Source organism: Ostreococcus lucimarinus, chromosome 14 (genome assembly GCF_000092065.1).
Source record: "Ostreococcus lucimarinus CCE9901 chromosome 14, complete sequence".
NCBI classification, from domain to species: Eukaryota; Viridiplantae; Chlorophyta; class Mamiellophyceae; order Mamiellales; family Bathycoccaceae; genus Ostreococcus; species Ostreococcus sp. 'lucimarinus'.
The window spans coordinates 268961-287988 of record NC_009368.1 but is presented as its reverse complement, the minus strand read 5'-3'; the positions used below and the strand labels follow the sequence as shown (position 1 = coordinate 287988).

Here is a 19028-nt window from a genome sequence, read left to right as displayed (position 1 = left end):
CGCGCGGGATGGGGTTTCGAAGGCAATGTGTGTCACCTTTGACGTTGGCGCTGTTCGTGGGGGCCGCGGCGCTGAACGTCGCCGCGGGCGTTGACGCGGATGCGCCGTTCACGGCGGTGGCGACGGACCCAGGCGATGCGGGCGGTGATTTGGATGCACCGTCAAGTGAGCTCGGGCGGCGGCGGCGGCCAGTGAGCTCGGGGGTCACGGGGTGGAAACTCATGGATGACGACGCGGTGTCCCAGGCCGCGGTGCACTACGGACTACCAGAATCTATGAAGACATTCGCGGCGTGTGCGAGAATATGCCACGACCAACACGCCCAACTGGAGAATGATATGAGAGGTTATGTTGGTGCGACAGATGGAGTGGAGTGGTCGCGTGCACAGTGCGCTTGTGCCTGCGCGGGAATGGAGCTCAACGAGGAGGAACGCGCGAAAGTCTGCGCGTCAGAGATGCGCCAGCGGTTCGGGATCAGTATTGGAGGACACTCGTGTTGGGCGTGCGAGCATGAGCCGGCCGTACAGGTCCGCGCTTTGCCACTGATTGATTCATGCGTGTGTCACTCGTTTGATACTAAGGAAGCTAAACAAGCGTACAACGTGTCGACGGGTACTTGCCAAAAGCGTACAAAGGGCCATAGGCGTTTGGGTGGTTGGAAAAGATCTTGTCAAGGCTCGGCGGCGACTGGCTGTACTCTGAGTGACGATTACACGTGCCCAGGTTTCGATGGTATCTCTGGTACCGTCTGGGAAACGCCTGATCTACCCAACATGGCTCCCTGTGAATCGATTCCGCGGGGCTGCGGCAAGCCGGAAGGCAGGCGCCATCTATGTTCCAACCCAACCTGGGTGGCAGCATGTCCGCATGTCTGCTCCAAACAGTGCAAAGCGGCTAAGAAACACTGCGACGCAGTAAAAAATGCGCCAAACTCGCATTCTGCAGATGATAGAAAAAAGTGCGCTAATTTTGTCTTCGGTACTCGATCGTGAGTTGCCGAAACCAGTGTCTCTCAAGTGTGAATACACATTCAAATGTTCAGTGTCGTCGCGATCTGGCTTGATTTTAAAGTTAATAATGGTGGCGTCAAATTAAAATATCTATATTTTGACAATAATTATGCAACAATGCCTTTTCTCCAGCGCTCCATGGAAGATGTGCATGTAAGGGTACAGGCCTCTACAGTCCAACTCAACGCATCGTAACCCAGTATCGTATCGAATCTGACGTCACAACTGGAAAAGACCAGTCGGCGAGTCAAAATTGCCTAAAACGTCGGTCGAAAGTACCTTAGATGGTGTTGTACGGTGTGAAGCGCGCGCTCTGTGATATGTTTGATGTCGTCCTTCGAGATTTACTGCGCAATTGGCATATGCTGTAATAAGCACATCTTACGTTTTTACCACGAGAGCCTGACTAGACATGACATCAAATTGATGGTCGCGCATGGCTCGCCGCGATGTGCGGTTTTATCATGTTGGGGTGCCCCAACTCAAAAAAAAAGTTTATTTTTATTACTCTTACTACTCTTTTTTCAAAAAAAATATATTAAGTTTAAAGTAGCATTGCGGCCGCGCCTGGGCCTGAAGCCGATGGTCATTTCGGTTTCAAACCATGGTCACCGAGTCGTGAAATCAGGCACGCCGAGCTCGACGTCCTGTGTATCGGCGGTCACGTCTCTAGTGCACTCGAAACACCTGACGTGGTGACATCGGCCGACTCAAGCGGAGTCCACGAAACGTAAAAGTAGACCTACACTTGTAATCCAAAAAATCGAACCATGACTAGCCTCGTTCACAGTTTAATACATCCACGGCTTGCGTTCAGAGATTCCATTCTGAAGAGATCTTAAGCGAGAGTGTCGCGATAAGATACGCCACATTCAAATCTGGGGTGATGGCTCACAAATCAGGCAAAGGAAGACAGGTGCACGTGCAAACTCTCAGCGGAACGTGTTCGTCTTCTCGAAGATCTCGGTGTTTGGTGAGACAAACCTGACACACAGGAGCACTTCGCTGCTTGGAGGTACAGAAGATGTAACTAGTCTGAAGCGTGCGACCGTTGAGACCTTGAGTTTTTGGTGCCCTCGCTTAAGATTTCTTCAGAATGGAATCTCTGAACGCAAGGGATGCCCAAAACAGCAAAAAATGACTTCCTACTACAGGACTGCTGATACACAGGACGACGAGCCCGATTTCTCTGTGCGTTCCGACCCCCCTTAACAGCGGACCCCGGGTCTTAAGAAATTTCAACCTTCAAGGTTATAGGTTATAGGTTATAGGTTTATTTATAAAGTTTACATGTGACGTTTTTTTTTTCAAAAATGGAAAAAAAGTGACGGAGAGAAAGTTCCTCACAGGACCTCCAACCACTAAACCCATAACCGGTCACTCCACGCGATTCCTCCGAGACCCGGAGACAGTAAAAACCTAGCAAAAAACAAGATTTAAAAAGTGGCCGGTTTAGACACGTTTCTAGTGAAGGCTGAGCGGGAAAACGCAAAATTGCGACCTGACCCTGCTGGCGCCCCGCGGGGATGTGTGCCCGCGGTCGGACATATGGAGCCTCACTATTAAGACACACTGTCATAAATCCATTAATATATATGACAGTGTGTCTTAATAGTGAGGCTCCATATGTCCGATCCCCTAAACCCTACGGGCTGGCACACACGCCCCGCGGGGCGTCAACCGGCGGATCTCCGGATCTCCGAACCTCACTTTGCGGCGCACGTCAAGCCTCGCTGAAACTTTTTCGCGAGCTAAACCCACACCAAAAATGTTTCAGAACCTCCTCGTGCCGTTCGTTTTCGCTCTCGCCGTCGCGCACACCGCGCGCGCGGACCCGGGCGACGTGTGTTTCTCTCACGCCGACTGCACCGTTTCGAGTGCGTACGCGAGCACGAACGCACTCGCATCAAGCGAAGAGTTCTGTTATCACGCCGGGACCTACAACGGCGTGACTGTCGGTGCGTGCTCAGACTGTTTCGGGTGTCGATTGAAAGATCGTGAAGAATGCAAACTTCCGCGTCACATAACGAGGATTGCAATGACAGCAATGGATATAGAAACTATCGCTGAAGGAGTGCTTGCTGCCGAAAAAGCACATGTTTGACTCGCCGCAGCCCAGCCTCTTGAGAAGCCGCACGTTACACGACCGTAATTTCGCGTCAGGTCAAGCGTGAGATGCCCGCGTGCATCTCTCCGATCGAATCCTTGTACTTCATGGTAGCCTTTGAGGTAAGTGCCATCATGAGCAGCCCAGATGAGTTCATTAATACCAGAGGTGAGATTCAGAGCCTCGCCCCGTATCGAGGCCGTCTCGAAACGCATACAACTGAAACATGAATTGAACGTCGTCGAACTCACGAAGGGTGAGGCAACGTCAGCAGTGTCATTCCAATGTCGAAAAGCAGAAGAATGATCGTGGATTTTGTATTGTTTCGCACTGCTCTTTCCAACATAAGGAGAACCGAAATTGCTGTCGTGACCCATTGGATGAGGGTCGTGGACGCCCATGACGATGTTCGCCCCGTTCATCCCGTTGTGTTTCCCTCCTAGGTTTTTGATGCCGAGAGCAAACCAACCAATCTTGCCATTGAAGGCAACTCGGGCTTTTAACTTACCATTTTGAACAGTCCAGAGTAAATATAACTTATCTTGTAACAGCTCCAAGCTGTTTTCATATTCGGAGTGGTTCAAAAAAGTTTCCCAGGCGTTTCCATCTGTACAAGAGGCTGCTCGAGCTGGGATGGTCGGTGGATCGGTGACGGGCTTTGTCTCGTTGGTCTCGTCGGTGCATCCAGGATTATAATCACCATGACTGTCGGCATCCGTCCAGACTTCCAGTCTTTGGCTCAAACATTGGACACTATGACCCGTCCTGCATGTGAGTGGATTGCTCGCCGGCGCTGAGTGATTCATGCATCGCATCCAGCACCATATCTGGTTGCTAGCGCATGAACCGCTCCCTGCCACGGAGAGGAGCTCACGACCACATCCCACGGATGTCTTCAGCCCACGTGCGAAATCTTCGATGATGTTAGCGCGCACTGTCCCAAAAGAGAGACCATGGCTTTCGTCCAAGGCATTCTCAGGTGGGAGGAACATTCGCCCATACCAAAATCTGAACTGATTAGATTTAAGATTGGGCATATCCATTGCGTGTGGTACAGCGTGAAGCTCAAGGCCGTTTGCAAGTTTGGGAGTGATTTGTTGCTCGATTGCTTGACCCAGCATAAAAATAACGACATCGTCTGGAAGCGTGTCAAAATGGAGAAGCACCTTGCGATGCCCAGGAAGCGTCATATAAAAATCGCCGGTTGAGGAAAACTTATCGCGCCTTCCCGTCACTGCATCGACAATTATGGCCGGGACGAATGCGATGAGTAGACCTTGATCCGTGTGCTCTTCGATCGTCCGCACTTTACTATTCTTCAATTTTTGTTGTGGTGAAATCGTGTAGCCGTGAAAATGTTCAAGGTGCTCGCAGTCTTTCAATACTTCCGAGAAAGTTTTATAGGTCTCGCCGTTCTCTCCCTGCATCAGTACCCCGTTCGCAAATTCACTCAGATCTGAAAACTTGCTCTGAAACACGTCCGTGATTGCTTGTTCGGCCACAGAAACTTTCGCGCGAAGCATTTTCGTCGTGACCTCGAACTTCTTACATGCTTTGGACGTGGGTTCCCCGAAACCACTCCCCCTCTGCTTCGTCGTCGTGGCGAGCGTCACGCGCCTGGATCCATCGTCGTACTCTTCTACTGCAACATTATCCGTAACCCGCGCGCAATCCATGAAGAGTTTTGCGCTCTGTGTCTTTGCTTCGTTCAAGCCTCGCACTCGCACCGCGACGACGCCATCTCTTGTCAGCGATTCCGCTACCGTGTTCTCAAACACGAAAGACTTCGATTTCTCCACATCGTTTCCCATGCGTCGGATCTTCGAACCGACGCCGTCGTCCACGGCGACGACAGTGGGCGTCCAGAATCTTCGCTCGTCGGTCGGCGAAGCGAAGACGCGCTGCGTGCGTGCGACAAGCACGACGAGCGCGATGAGTGCGAGCGTGCGTCCATTGCATACACGGTACGATCGGTGCCTCATCGGTCCACGTTGGTGATCACGCTCGCCCGCTGAGATCGCGCGCGGAATGGCGCCGCCGAACTTCTAGAGGTTTTTCCGAGTCCATTCCACGGTATCCCGCGCTTTGATTACTGTACAGTAATCAAAGCGCGGGATGTTGCCAAAGTATAGGCCAATGTATGAGACTTTGGGACACCTTTTAACCTCCCAAAGTGCTATATAAAGTGTCTGCTTTTACACGCGGGTGTTCACGCCCTTAAATCCGTCACGAGCGGCACCAGCATCACTCGACGACGCGCGCGCGAGAGAGAGGCGGACAAAAGAAAACGCGCGCGTGGCCGAGAAAAGAAACACAGCGCATCATGGGTTGTTGCCTGAGCACCCCAGCATTCTATCACCCCGACCTGCTCGCAGTTCTTCAAGTTCAGGGGAAACACGACTTCACGTCCTGGCGCATCGCCCCCCTGCTGAAAACCCATGCGCCGTCGCCTCTCTACATGCGTGCCCGTGACCCAGATTGGTCGAGAAACTCACCCGTGGCGATCGAGCTTGTAGATATCTTGAACGGCGCACTGAAGGACATGGGGGGGTGGCCCATTTGTGAAACGATCCGATGCTGGTCTGCTATACGCTTCCCGGTGGGTTGCACACCGCCGAAAATGGTAGAGGCATTTGAGAAAGTTTGTTAGCAAGTCAACGAGGCTAAGCTTTTCAATATGGGCCTCCAATGCAGAGCCGGCATGTACAAAATAGAAAGAAACACCGGCCAGGCCTGGGCAGTGGAAGTAAATGAATTCTGCGTGTTGGTGGAAAAAAGAGATGACGAAAAGCTTCGCAATGTGGAAGCACTGGACACGCTGGAATATAGTAGTTCTTTGAAGTTTTTGGCTATGGGGCCTTGCCCACCTAAAGACCAGAGAGATCACCATGCGGCGGTGACAACCTGGTCACCGCCTGCAAACTGGATGGCCCGCGTACAGTAATCAAAGTGTACAAGTATATGTATAACAACAAATTTTCTACATGTCTACCACGTTGCGCGCGGCCCGAGCGTGCTCGAAGCTGTCATCGATTCCGGAAGCAGCACGCCGCTCGACCAATGGACTAATTTCGGCGCGTTCGCGTGTCGCTCGGCGAACGTCTTTCCATCCTTATTCACGAACCCAGGTGCGTCGTTGGCCCCTCGCTGGTTCACCTCGACGTTCTCCGGAGTCTCGCTAAACTTGAGCCAACAGTCGCCCGCGAAGTGCTGGTGCGCGTCTGGTTCAAAGCAACCGCCCTCACCGACGTCTTTGGGACGGCCAAACGAACACGTTGCACGGCAAAACTTCTGCACCGATTCCGTCCGGCTTTACCACGTGTTCTTTGCACCGCTCACCGCACTCCTCCGCGGTTTCCGTCGTGTGATGGATTCCCCAACGAACCGCCACGCCGTCGTACGACGCGTGTTCTTCGATGTGCGCTCGCAACTTCTCGCGCCCGCTCGCCGACGCGTGAGCGAATTCTCTCGCCGTCGCACTCATCGCCAAGCACGTCAAATTTACGTGCGCGTAGCCATCGACGGCGGGCGAACCGCACTCTCTCTCTCGCCGCCGAACGTTCGCCGGCGTCGTCGTCTCCTCCACCTCGGGCGCCAGCGCCGTCGCCGCCGCCGTTTCGGCCCGCGTCTCCTCCACCTCGGGCGCCAGCGCATCCGCGCGCGGCATCGTCCGCTCGAGCGACGACGTGCGATGATTTACCGACGCCACCTCCGCGCGCACGCGTCCGTATCGCCCCTCCACGCCGCGCGCGCTCGTTCCAAAGTACATCTTAATCAATTCGACACCGACATTCATCAACGCGATCGCCACGAGTCCGTAGCGCACGAGCGCGCTCTTGCGATCGCCCGCGGCGTGACCGCGAGATTGAGTCCCGAGCATCGAAACCGAATCGCGCGCGAACGAACGCGCGCGCGCGCGCCGCGAAATACGGTCGCGCCGTCGAAATTAATCGCGCCCGACTTCACACTCCGACGCGATCGACGCGCGCGCGTCGTCGCCCGCGATCATGATCGGCGCGCAGACGCCCTCCGCACCGTCGGTCATGACCCAGTCGGCGTCCGCGGAGGCGCTGAATCGCGTGATGTCGAACGAGATGCCGACGGCGTTCGACGAAAAGTTGAGCAAGGCGCTCGATGACAAACTGCGGGAAGAGGACGTGTACGAAGACGCGGACGAGTGCGTGCGACGCGAGGAGGTGCTGGGGGAGATAAACGCGTTGTTGCAAGACTGGGTGCTGGCGGCGAGCGAGCGAAAGGGGATCACAGAGGATATGCGGCCGTCGTGTAACTTGTACACGTTTGGGAGCTATAGATTGGGCGTGCACGGACCGGCTGCGGATATCGATACGCTGTGCCTCGGGCCGAGACATCTGAGCCGAGAGGAGGATTTCTTTGGATGGGATGAGAATGATTACGAAGGGTCGTTTTATGACGTGATGCGGAAACACCCTGGAACGGAGAGCATCGTGCCCGTGCGCGACGCCATCGTGCCAGAAATCAAACTCGTGTTTAGAGGTTTTGAAATAGATATGGCGTACACGAGCTTACCGTCGTACACGCACGTGCCAGAGGACTTAGACGTGTGTCAGACGTCGGTGATGATGAATTTGGACGACCCAGGGGTGAAATCCCTGAATGGTTGTCGCGTGGCGGATCAGTTGTTGCGCGTCGTGCCAAACCACGACGCGTTTCGAGTGGCGCTTCGCACGTTGCGTCTGTGGGCGCAGCGGCGCGGGGTGTATAGCAACGTCGTCGGGTTTTTCGGTGGCGTAAACCTGGCGATTTTAGTAGCGCGCGTGTGTCAGTTGTACCCCAACGCCGCACCTTCCATGCTCGTGTACAGCTTTTTCCAACTATGGTCGGCGTGGCAATGGACGACGCCGGTGATGCTCGTACCCATCGTCGACGAAGGCTTACCCGGGATGCGAGTGTGGGACGAGCGTGTGAACAAGGCAGAGCGATATCAGTTGATGAAAATCTTAACTCCGGCGTATCCGGCGCAAAACTCTACGTTCAACGTGAGCGTCAGCACGCTCGAGGTGCTCAAAGCCGAGTTCAAGCGCGGCAAGGAAGTGACCAAGATGATTCTTTTAAACACCGCGAAGTGGGAGCAGCTGTGGTGTTCGTTGAACTTTTTAGAAAAATACAAGCATTATTTGATGGTTACCATCTCGGCCAAGAACGAAGATGACTTTAAGAAGTGGGAAGGTTGGGTCGGCTCGCGAATCAAGCTTTTAATCCAAGGCATCGAAAACGCCACGGGAGGGCAAATGCTTGCGCATCCCGGCACGTCGAGGTACAAAGATCCGGAGAAGGACGAAAACTCGCACGTCACGCTGTTCTTGGGGTTATTTCCTTCGAGCCTGAAGAAGAAGGAGGAGAAGGTTTCGCTCAACTTGAATCCCGCGGTGGAGCAGTTCCAAATGACTGTGACGTCGTGGATGGATCGCGCGACTGGGGAATCGAACTGGGTACCCGGGATGCAGGCGAACGTCAAATATTTGAAGCGCAAGGATTTACCGAGCTTCGTGAAAGAAGAAATCGACGGCTACGTCAAGGACATCTACGCGCCGGAGAAGGAGAAGAAAGCGGCGAGCGCGGAGGACGAGGAAAAGAAAATCTCCGAAGAGAAACCTTTGCCCCTGGGAGACGATACGAAGGCGGCTCGCAAACGCAAAGAAATGCAAGAAGACGATTCAATCACGCAATTGGACTCGCTCAACGATGATTTACACGCGGGGACGGAGACCGCGGCGGCGAAGAAGGTCAAAGTGAGCTTCGCGCAAGTCGTCGCGAAGAAATAGACGCGTCGTCGTCGTCAACTATTGTGATAAAAAGTGAAGTGCTGATTTAGACGAAGACATCACGAAGACACGTCGGCGCGCGCACGTCTATCGCGTTACGCGTCGAGACGAGAAACGTCCAAAAAAGAAATGGTTTTTAACTGCAGTCAACCGCTCTACCACTGAGCTAAGACCCCGAGTGCCCTAAACGCGTCGAGACGAGAAACGTCCAAAAAAGAAATGGTTTTTAACTGCAGTCAACCGCTCTACCACTGAGCTAAGACCCCGAGTGCCCTAGGTATGGGTCTGTCGTAGGGGCCTCGGAGAATCGAACTCCGGACCTGTTGATCACCAACTTTTTTCATACTTTACGACTTCAAATCACTATGAGAAGACGCAACTATACGAGGGAACATAAGTCGTGGTCGCCCCGGGTCGCGACATGTACTCGCGATGTTTGTTACGGTTCTTTAACGTCGTGTCGTCGTTTGGTTATATCACAATCTAATCACTTCTTCTTCGCGCGAGCGCCTCCGGCTGCGGATGGTTTCCCTCGCTTACCGGACGCCCGCTCCTTACTCTCGCCGTCAGCCTTCTTGCGCTTGCTCACGCGGTTCGCCTTTTCCTTCTCTTGCTGAATCTTCCGCGCCGCCGCGTTGACGTCGACGACGCCGCCGCGCTTCTCCTTCGCGAGCAACTTATCGATGATTTCCGAGCTCTTCTTACGCTCAGAATCCATATCCGTCACGCTCGCAAACTGACGTCGCTTGCCGCGAACCTTGACCTTATCGTCTCCCGGCACTGGGGCGTTGAATTTGCCGACCGACGCCGTGGAGTGCGAGACGCGCGCCGCCACGTCCTTCATCTCCCGTTTCCCTAGCTTCCCGCTCCCCACGGAGTCCTTCTTACCAGTCACCGCCAATCGCAGCGTCGGCGGTAACGCCTTCGCACCCTTCTCCGCCACCGCGTTCATCAAATTCTTATCTTGTTTCTCTCGATTCTTCAACGTCCGTTCCCGTTTCTCTCGCTCCTCGCGCGTAAACGGGTCCTCCGTCTTCCCCGGCACGTCCGTCATCTTCCCCGGCGCGATGATGACATCGTTCCCGTCCCTCGCGCGTTGATACCCATACCGCCGTTTCCATTCATCCGTCTTCTCATCGAACACCTCCTTGCTTCGCTTCCGTTTCTTGATCCCCTTCTCCTTCGCGAACTTTTCCCACTTCGTCAGCGGCGCCTCGCTCGGGGGCAACGCGCGCAGCCTCGGGAACGTCGTCGTCGGTTCGGGCAACTGCGCGAACCGTCCGTGCGCGTCCGTTTCGCTCGGCAGCGCGAACAACTCCGCGACCAGGCGCTGGAGGACGTCTCGCGCGCGCTCGCGCGCGTGCGCCTCCGCCTCGCCCGAGTCGGCGGCGGTGACATCGAGCGGCGCGGCGTCGACGACGCGCAGCGTCCCGAGATCGATCTCGAGCGGGCCGTCGTGCGCGCGCACGGCCTCGAGCGCAGGTTTCACGCGCACCCGTCCGGTGTCGGCGTCCGTCTCCATGCGCGTCGTCGCGGCGCGTCGACGCGGCGTCGCGGTGTGCGGCGGCGGCGGCGAATCGGACCCGACCGCACCGCGCGACGCGAGCGCGCGCGAACGCGAGACGCGCGCGCGAGAGACGCGCGACGAGGTGCGCGACGACGCGACGCGACGCGACGAGGACGACGACGACGACGACGACGACGCGACGCGCGAGAACGCGAGAGGCCGATCCACTCTAGAGTCACTGCCGCGTCCCGCTCATGACGCGCGCAGCGCTCGGTCGCGCCGAGATAAACCACCGTCGAGCGATGACGCACGCGATCGAGCGCGCGTCTCTCGGGACGGGCGCGAGAGCGCGAGCGACGCGCGAGACGCGGCGAACCGTGAGCGAGGCGCGCGGGCCGGTCCCGCGACGCCGGAACGCTAGCCGGATAAACGAAAACGCGCGACCGCCCGTCGCGCGCGCGAAGCCGATGATGAGACACACTTGTCCGTACCATCTGATTTCGGTGACGATCAAACTTGTGAATCTCGTTAAGCTGAGGCTTGGAAACGCGCGCGAGCGGCGGGTGGATTTTTCTCTCGTCGAGCGACGACGAAGACGACGAAGACGACGGACGACGACGCGGGTGATGCTCGAATCAAGGCATAGTTCAATTGAGGACTCCGTGTTCAGTGGCTTCCTTTGAAACGAAATCATTTTTGATTCCTGACGCGATCGTTGGTTTGTTTGTTTGGTTTTTCTCGCCGTTTCGGCGGTGTGGGTGATGACTTCGTCAATATATCTTAGGACACCTTTAGAGCGTTTCGGCGCGGTGAAAAGATTCACGAAACACTGACACGCCGCTGAATGGATTCATTTTACTTTTCGATCGATGTTGGGTGCGAGATTTATCTCGAACGTGCGCGCCGCGATTCAAAGATTCGCGGACGCGTCAGAAGACGCCCGTAGAGTGACGCTTGGGTAAAGCGGGCTTCGTGTCTGTCCATGACTAACGGCCTCTAGAACCCCTGCTACATCCGTCGTCGTCGTCGTCGTTCTCGACGTTCGTTTTTCTTCGACTTCAATCGCGCCGTCGTCAAGGAAGATGAAAACCTTAACCCAAAAACTTTACCGAATACCCAATGTGGATATTTTGTGACCATACTCTCTGAGACGATGAACGAGCGAGCGGACGAAGACTGACATTTTCACTTTTTCGCTTCTTATTTTCGAACGCAGATGACAACGAGTGCTGCCATTCGTTGCGCCGTCGCGACGCCGCGCGCGGGACCGTCTCGGCGTCGGCTCACCCGCCGCCGCGCGGCGGCGGCGGACGACGAACCGGTTCCCCCGGGATGCGCGAGATACGCGGTGGAACTGAAGAAACCGCTCGGCATGTTTCTGGCGAACGATAAAAATGGAAATATTTTTGTCGAAGAACTCGTGCCCGGCGGTGCGGCCGAGCAGAGCGGCCTGATTAGCGTGGGTGATAGATTAATCGCTACGTCGGCGATCGTGTTCAACAGCGAAATGGACTACGGCGGAGTGAGCGTTAAAAAAGGCGAAGAGCAAATCAGATTTTCCACTCGTGGAGAGTCGTTCGACGTCGTTATGGCGGCTATCTCTACGTGGCCCGCGCCTCGAAAGATGAAGCTCGAGTTCCAGCGTTGCGACGACGAAGAATCGTCTTGAGATTATTTGTAGATTATTTTGCGCTCGCGTTTGCTAGATTTGTCAATGTGACAATTACAACGAACAAATAACGAGTTACCAGATCGATGATCCTCCCGAAAAGCTTGGCGGCGGTGGCGCGTACGTCGTCTGTTGCATCATCTGCTGTGCGGCGAGTTGCGCTTGCAACGCCGCGACTTGCGCCTCGAGCTCGCGTTGCCTCGCCTCGACAGCAGGATCGACAACCGGCACGTGCACGACTCGAAACGCAGGTTTTTCGAACCCGGGCGGCGGCGCTCTACGCGTCGCGCCGAAATCAGGCGGTGCCGCGGACAGCGTCTCCGCCACCGGCGCGGGCGATGTCTCGACCGCCGGCGCCTCGGCCGGCGCCTCGGCCGGCGCCTCGGCCGCCTCCGCGGCCGCCTTGGCCGCCGCCTTGGCCGCCTTCAATTTCGCCTTCGCGCGCCTCGCTCGATCGATGCGCGTGCGATCGTCCCACTCAGCGAGTAATAGTCGAATCTCGCCGCTCACCAACACCGGTCGTTCGCCCCCATCGCTCGGAATTTTTCTCGCGCGAGGCACGGATTTCGTAATCGACATCGTCGTCGACTCGCCGTCCTCGTCCTCCACTCGCACGCACCAACACGACGCCCCCGTGTCCTCGAACGTGTGCCAGAACACCTCACTCACCTTCGCCATCGCATCACTCGTCGTCGTCGTCGTCTCCGTCGTCTCCGTCGTCTCCGTCGTCGTCTCTCCAGTCGCGTCGTCGTCGTCCCTCGCCGCCGTCGTCGTCATCGTCTTCGCCATCTCCTTCGCCGCCTTCCTCGCGATTCCCGATCCCTTCGCCACCTTCCCCCAACGATCGTCCTCTCGTTTTTCCATCGCCATCGCCGCGTGCGCGCGCGCGCGCATCGCCTCCGCCTCGGCTCGCCGCGCCGCCGTCTCGCGCTTCTTCGCCGCCCTCGTCGTCGTCGTCGTCGTCCGTCTCGCGCGCGTCGCCGCCGTCGCCGCGCGCGCGCCGCGCGCCGCGTCGCCACTCTCGCCGTCGTCTCGCCCGTCGTCGCCGCGCGCGTCGCCGTCGAGCGTCGCGAACGGGTTCGCCATCGCGTCGCGGTGTCCCGCGCGCGCCGCACTCCATGCCGCCGCGGTGCGTCGATCTCGCCTGGCGCCTCGCCGTGACCGCGAGCACGAGCGAGACGAACGCCAGCGGCGTCTCGCGCGTCGTCGTCAGGCTGACGCTCGAGGACGACGACGCGCGAAGCGACGACGACGCGCGAGACGGGCGTTGGTTCGAGCAGATGGAGATGAGCGTCGCGCAGTTCTACGCCTTCGCGGGCGCCGTGCGCGAGGCGCGCGCGGCGACGCTCGAGGGCGCGTGATCGCGCGCGCGTCGTCGCGCGCATCGGCGATAGCCAGCGCCGGCGCGCGCGTTAGCGGTAGCCAGCGAACCGTGAATGAATGCACGAATGAATGAATCGTCGCGCGTGGACGCGACGCGAGTCATCGCGCGTCGTCGCGCGGACGGACTCGCCGATAAAAACGCTCGCGCGCGCCCCTCCGCGCGCGCCGCGCGAACGGCGTCGGATCGAGCGCGCGACGTCGATCGCCGCCATCCGCCGCCACGCGCGCGCGACGCCATTCGCGCGCGCGCCGACGCTCGACGCGCTCGACGCGCTCGACGCGATGGCGTCGAGCGATGACGACGACGCGCGCCCGACCGCGGACGCGCGCGACGCGCGCGCGACGCCCGAGGGCGCGCTCGAGCGGTTGCGGCGCGCGCACGGACGAAGCGCGAGCGCGAGCTCGGCGCGCGTCGTGCGCGCGTGCGACGCGGTCGAGCGCGCGATCGCGGAGGGAGACATGCGAGTGAACGCGACGTCGGTGTTCGCGGCGGCGTTCGGGGCGCTGGAGCGGGCGAGCGCGCGGGCGGGGACGGACGGGAGCGAGGACGCGCTGGAGGCGCTCGAGGCGGTGTGCGCGTGCGCGGCCGAGGCGGCGGCGGACGTCGATGGACGCGTGATACGGGCGAAGATGGAGCGGACGATCGAGGTGGTGATGGGATGCGGACGAGTGGTGAGCGAGAGGTCGCCGAAGAGCATGCGACACGTGGCGAGATTGTTGGCGTCGTGCGCGGCGGCGGCGGCGACGACGAAGGGCGAGTCGGGAGGAGAGACGAGCGAGAAACACGGGAAGCGCGCGTTTCAGGCGACGTTGAATCTGTCGATCGATGGAAGGCCAAAGGTGCGGAAGGCGGCGGTGCACGCGCTGGGAGACGTCGTGCGAAGGGTGCGTGGGGACGCGGCGCGCGCGGCGGCGTACGGGGAGATGACGGCGGCGTTCGCGAGAAAGATTGGCGAGGCGCCCGAACGCGCGGCGGCGGAGATGCAAAAGGCGCGAGGTGCGGCGGGTGCGAAAGATGCTCGCGCGCGCGCGACGGCGGCGGCGACGGAGGCGCTGTACATGCTCGGCGCGATGAAGGTTTTGTTGCCCGAACTCGCCGAACCCGCGTGCGGGGCGTGCGCGGATGCGTGCGCGGGATTATTGGATTTGGATGAGCCTTTGCTCACGCAACACGCCACGGAAGCGCTTCTGGCGCTCGCAAATTCGCCCACGATGGATGCCGATGACGGCAGCGAAGGCGTGAGCGCGGACACGATCGTAGGGCTGATGGCGCCCATCGCCGCCGTGGCGAATGCGAACTTGAACACGGCGCCGACGATGGTGATTTCTTTGGCGCGCTTGCTCTCTCGCGCGCAGTGTAAGCTCCACGCCATCGACGCGCAAGCCTCTGCAAAAGCGTTGCCGACGACGTTTCATTCCCTCGTGAAGCTCTTCGCGTCGCCTCATGAGGGCGTTGCGACCGAGGTCGCCGAAGCGTTGATTTCGCTCGTGCGCTCATGCATCGATTCCGGTATGGTGCAAGAAGGGATCAAGGCTATTGCATCTGCGCGAGCGGCGGGGAAGTCCGCGCCGTCCAAACCGACGACGTTGATGTCCGTGGCGTCGAGCATTGAGTCCGCGATCGGGTTCCGCTATCGCGGCGCGTGGGCTGTTTCCATTCCCGTCGCCACATGCGCGTTCATGCGCCTTGGTCCCGCGTCCGGGCCAATCTTGGCTGGTACTTTGAACGCGCTCGGCGAGATGGGCGAGCACGCGAGCGAGTTGATGTGCAAACAACAGCTGCAAGACTGCATCACGGCGGCGATTCAAGCCATAGGTCCTGAGCAGGTGCTCGCGTCGCTTCCGTTAAAACTCGAAGAAGCCATCGACGCCGAGCTCGCTAACCGTCAAGGCGACGGAGACGGCATGGAAGTGGACGAGCAAGACGTCATGAATGCAGCGAGTCAAGAGACTGGACGACTTTGGCTCGTGCCGTTGTTGCGCTCTGGTTTGGTTGGAGCGAATATGGGATTTTTTGCTGACGCCATTTTGCCGCAAGCGCGCGCGTTGGGCGCTCGCGCCGAGCACGCGCGAAACTCTCAAAGTTCGTACGAAGCGCAGCGCTGCGGTGCCGCCGAGCACGCACTTTGGAGCCTGTTTCCAGCGTTTGCTAATTGGCCGAGCGACGCCTCGGACGCGTTTCCGTTGATTGCCAAGGATTTAGGCAATGCGTTGAGTTCGAGAATCGATTTGCAAGGGCCCATTTGCGAAGGCTTGAAGCGCTTGATTCGTCAAGGAAGAATCGGCGCTGGTGTGTACGAAGTCGACGATGACGACGAAGCCGGTGACGGTGCGTCCACAATCGCCGCGGGTGAGCCCAACGATGATCAAATGCCCGCGACTTTCACGGTTGATATCGCCGAAGCGCAGCTCGCGGCGGTGAGCAAGTACGCTCGGAACTTTTTGCCCATTCTTTTTAATCTCTTCGTTTCGTCACCGACGTCACGACGTGGTGAGCTGTCGCATACAATCGGTGCATTTGCAAAAGTGACCGATCAAGCGCAGTTGGGCGGCTTCTTCAGGACTGTACTGCGCAAACTCGTCAAAGTGACCGCGGACGATCCGGGCGCGCCGGACGCTTTGGTGGAGGGCGGAGACGACAAGACCGCACGAAGGTGCACCTTCATGGATCTCGTCTTCGCGCTCGTTTCCGGCTTGGACGATCAGGGCTTGGAAATGGTTTACAAAATTGCCAAACCCGCGTGTCTGGAGAAGGAAAGTGTGATTCAAAAGCGCGCATACAAGTTGCTCAACGAGCTGTGCGAGGCACAAGACGGGAAGTGGCTTGAACCGCGCGCGGCGGAAATCGAAGAGCTCCTCGTTTCTGGCGTTGATTGTTGCTTACCATCGGCGCGACGGTATCGATTGAAAGTTATCGGTAAGATTTTACCAGCGCTTCAAGAACGCGACGCTGCGGCGGACGCTGAGGAAGGCGGCGACGGTGCCGGGAGCATCGCCGAAACTGGATCGCTCACTGTGCTTCTCTCCGAACTCATTCTCGCCACAAAAGAAACCAACGCGCGCACGCGCACGCTGGCGTATCAGCTCTTGATAAGCATTCCACGATCAATCGAGCGCAAGAATGCAGAAGCGGCACGCGGAGTTGCGCGCTCTGGTAACGCAGGCGTCGCCGCCTGGCTCGGCGCGGCTACAGAGGAGGAGGACGACGAGGCGATGGAGACTGAGCAAATGGGTGTGGGCGTTCGACGATTTTTCCTCACCGTGCTCGCTGGCATCGTCGGCTCGTCACCTCAGATGCAATCGGCCACCATCATGGCTCTCGCTCGTTTGCTCTACGAATTTTCCTCTGCGCTCGTGTCCACCGTTCCTGAACTCTTACCGGCAGTGTGCGCGTTGCTCGAAGGAAAATCTCGCGAAGTGGTCAAGTCGTGCCTCGGCTTCGTGAAGGTTGTCGTCGTGCGTCTACCTCAACAAGATCTCGCCGCCGAACTTCCGCGACTTGTCCCAGCGCTGTTGCATTGGTCGGAAGATTCGAAGAATCGCTTCAAGCTCAAGGTGCGTGTCGTGTTGGAACGCATGTGCAAACGTTGTGGTTACGAAGTCGTCGAAGCGAGCATGCCAAAAGAACACATGGCACTTATCGCGCACATCAAGCGCGAGGAGACACGATTAGAAAAGAAGAAGAAATCGTCCGTTGCAGGTAGTGAACACGGCGCCAAGTCCACGCGAACGGCGAGACGTTCAGAATGGCGCGACGGCGACATTTTCAGCGACGACGAGGGCGACGACAGCGACGACGGCCGATCGCGCAGAAGTGGACGCGGAGGTCGTGATGGAGGATCTTTTGCCCCAGCCTCTAGACGAGGTGGTGGCGAGGGTCCTCGTTCCGCCGCAGCCGCGGCTGCGAAGCGCGCGACGGGCGGTGCACGACTTCCTGCTTCCGGCGACGCCCCGCTTGATTTGTTGGACGATAGCGCCATGCGCCGATCGATGCTACCGCAAGGAGAACGTCGTCGTGTGAAGTTCGAAGACGATGACGATGACAGTGGCTACCGTACGGGCGCTGATGGCAAGCTCATGATTGTTGAAGAGAGCGAAGGCGCGAAGCGTCGACGCGAAGAAGAGGAAGACAACGCGTCTGAAGGCGGTCGCTCACGTTACACGTCCAAAACTGGTAAATCGCGAGGCGCCGCCACCGCGCGGACGAATGCTACCGGCAAGTCTTCGCGTACGGTTGGTACGCACAATTCCAACGGTGTCAAACGGCAGCGCACGACGCACGAGCGCCACAGCGCTGATTTGTACAAGGCGAAGGGTAAGACGACTGGTGACGTCTACTCGAAGCAAACCAAGCTCGAGCCGTACGCGTATTGGCCGCTTGATCCAAAACTTTTGAATCGACGCAATAGCAAAAAAGTTGCCGCTCGCGCGCAGCTTGGTGGCGTCGTGAAATCAGCAAAGGCGGCGGGAATCTTACGCGGCAAGAAGTCGAAGCGCGAAGTTTAGAAATGTGACAACAACTTTAACTTTAACTTTTATTCAATTGTTTTACAAACTACGGTACCTTGCGTCGCTATGGAGAGAACGCCGGCTTTAAAGCGTGCACAACATCCAATTGTACGGCTGAGACTTATCCCGCACGGACTCCAAAGCCTCTTCAAACGTTGGTTCTTGCTCGTCTTCCTCGCCGTCGCCTTCACGTATCGCGTCGGGAAATTCACGCTTCATCGCCTCGGCGTCGTCTTCGCACGAAACCATGTACGATTCCAAACTGAACAGATCTTCCACATCGTCGATTGCCTCGCCGTCCAGCACCACCTTAGTTTTCACCTTGTCGAGTAAATCGTTTAGATTCATCTCATCCATCTCAGTCGCGAAGTGGCTCAGATTCACCGGTCCGACGAGTTTGCGAATCGCCTCCTCATTCGCGTTGTGTTGGCCGCGTTTCAAAGGATTGACGTCGGCGCCGGACCAGTGAATGAATATGTGCTTCACGCGCCGAAACGCGCCGCGCCCGAAACCCATGCGCAGAAGCCCGAAAAACACCTCGTCGGACGCCAACGATTTCTTCATCTCGTCCAAGCTCCCGCCGCCGGCGTTAAACACCTCCGAAGCGCCGTTCGCGTCTCCGCGAACCAGGTACCAATTGAACGCTCCCGCGTCCGCGCGTACCGCGTTCGCGACGTCCCTGAAGCTCATCTTCCTATCCATCTCTCGCAGCGTCAATCGTCGCGGCGCGCCTCCCGTCCTCGCCCTCTCTTCGTACATTTTCTTCGCCTCGTCCAGTTGCGCCGCCACGTCCGCCTTCATCGTCGTCACGCGCGCCTCAAAATCGCTCGGCGTCTCCCCCTCCGCGCCCAGCGCGCCGTCGTCCACCACCACGCGCGCCAGCGCCTCGACGATTCGATCCGCATCGCACGCCTCTCGCGTCTCAAACGTCATCGACATCGAAAACGGCGATAACCGTTCCTGCGAATGAAGTGCATCGATTTAAAGTTTTCGCCCGCATCGTCAGCGCGCCGTCGCGCGTTCGCTCGTCGCGTCGCGC

General features: G+C 58.0%; 11 protein-coding genes across 11 annotated transcripts; 5 read left to right on the top strand and 6 right to left on the bottom strand.

Moving 5' to 3' along the window:
- Positions 1 to 8: 8 nt before the first annotated feature.
- On the top strand, positions 9 to 992 carry OSTLU_18072 (predicted protein; the record flags this gene model as incomplete). The annotated part of the gene is made up of 1 exon (XM_001421396.1): positions 9 to 992. One exon carries the CDS (start codon positions 9 to 11, stop codon positions 990 to 992), a length of 984 nt encoding a protein of 327 aa, XP_001421433.1.
- Positions 993 to 2739: 1747 nt separating this feature from the next.
- OSTLU_25507 (uncharacterized protein) lies at positions 2740 to 5253 on the bottom strand. The gene has a single exon (XM_001421217.1). The coding sequence runs from the start codon at positions 5097 to 5099 to the stop codon at positions 3030 to 3032; it is 2070 nt and encodes a 689-aa protein (XP_001421254.1). The 5' UTR covers positions 5100 to 5253; the 3' UTR covers positions 2740 to 3029.
- A 187-nt stretch (positions 5254 to 5440) lies between these two features.
- Positions 5441 to 5767, top strand: OSTLU_93685 (predicted protein; the record flags this gene model as incomplete). The annotated part of the gene is made up of 1 exon (XM_001421395.1): positions 5441 to 5767. The coding sequence occupies one exon, from the start codon at positions 5441 to 5443 to the stop codon at positions 5765 to 5767; it is 327 nt and encodes a 108-aa protein (XP_001421432.1).
- A 338-nt stretch (positions 5768 to 6105) lies between these two features.
- Positions 6106 to 6784, bottom strand: OSTLU_18070 (predicted protein; the record flags this gene model as incomplete). The annotated part of the gene is made up of 2 exons (XM_001421216.1): positions 6106 to 6368; positions 6457 to 6784. 2 exons carry the CDS (start codon positions 6782 to 6784, stop codon positions 6106 to 6108), a joined length of 591 nt encoding a protein of 196 aa, XP_001421253.1.
- Positions 6785 to 7124: 340 nt separating this feature from the next.
- OSTLU_18069 (predicted protein) lies at positions 7125 to 8921 on the top strand (the record flags this gene model as incomplete). Its single annotated transcript, XM_001421394.1, has 1 exon — positions 7125 to 8921. One exon carries the CDS (start codon positions 7125 to 7127, stop codon positions 8919 to 8921), a length of 1797 nt encoding a protein of 598 aa, XP_001421431.1.
- Positions 8922 to 9489: 568 nt separating this feature from the next.
- Positions 9490 to 10365, bottom strand: OSTLU_5610 (predicted protein; the record flags this gene model as incomplete). The annotated part of the gene is made up of 1 exon (XM_001421215.1): positions 9490 to 10365. A coding segment is annotated over one exon (876 nt), but the record flags the coding sequence as incomplete, so codon positions are not given.
- Positions 10366 to 10663: 298 nt separating this feature from the next.
- Positions 10664 to 11122, bottom strand: OSTLU_93684 (predicted protein; the record flags this gene model as incomplete). The annotated part of the gene is made up of 1 exon (XM_001421214.1): positions 10664 to 11122. The coding sequence occupies one exon, from the start codon at positions 11120 to 11122 to the stop codon at positions 10664 to 10666; it is 459 nt and encodes a 152-aa protein (XP_001421251.1).
- A 522-nt stretch (positions 11123 to 11644) lies between these two features.
- OSTLU_93683 (predicted protein) lies at positions 11645 to 12097 on the top strand (the record flags this gene model as incomplete). The annotated part of the gene is made up of 1 exon (XM_001421393.1): positions 11645 to 12097. One exon carries the CDS (start codon positions 11645 to 11647, stop codon positions 12095 to 12097), a length of 453 nt encoding a protein of 150 aa, XP_001421430.1.
- A 75-nt stretch (positions 12098 to 12172) lies between these two features.
- On the bottom strand, positions 12173 to 13183 carry OSTLU_18067 (predicted protein; the record flags this gene model as incomplete). Its single annotated transcript, XM_001421213.1, has 1 exon — positions 12173 to 13183. One exon carries the CDS (start codon positions 13181 to 13183, stop codon positions 12173 to 12175), a length of 1011 nt encoding a protein of 336 aa, XP_001421250.1.
- Positions 13184 to 13939: 756 nt separating this feature from the next.
- On the top strand, positions 13940 to 17986 carry OSTLU_27432 (predicted protein; the record flags this gene model as incomplete). The annotated part of the gene is made up of 1 exon (XM_001421392.1): positions 13940 to 17986. One exon carries the CDS (start codon positions 13940 to 13942, stop codon positions 17984 to 17986), a length of 4047 nt encoding a protein of 1348 aa, XP_001421429.1.
- Positions 17987 to 18073: 87 nt separating this feature from the next.
- OSTLU_93682 (predicted protein) lies at positions 18074 to 18928 on the bottom strand (the record flags this gene model as incomplete). Its single annotated transcript, XM_001421212.1, has 1 exon — positions 18074 to 18928. One exon carries the CDS (start codon positions 18926 to 18928, stop codon positions 18074 to 18076), a length of 855 nt encoding a protein of 284 aa, XP_001421249.1.
- Positions 18929 to 19028: the final 100 nt, after the last annotated feature.

Excerpts from the sequence above, each read along its gene's own strand:
- OSTLU_25507 (XM_001421217.1), bottom strand. The coding sequence starts at position 5,099 with ATGAGGCACCGATCGTACCGTGTATGCAATGGACGCACGCTCGCACTC.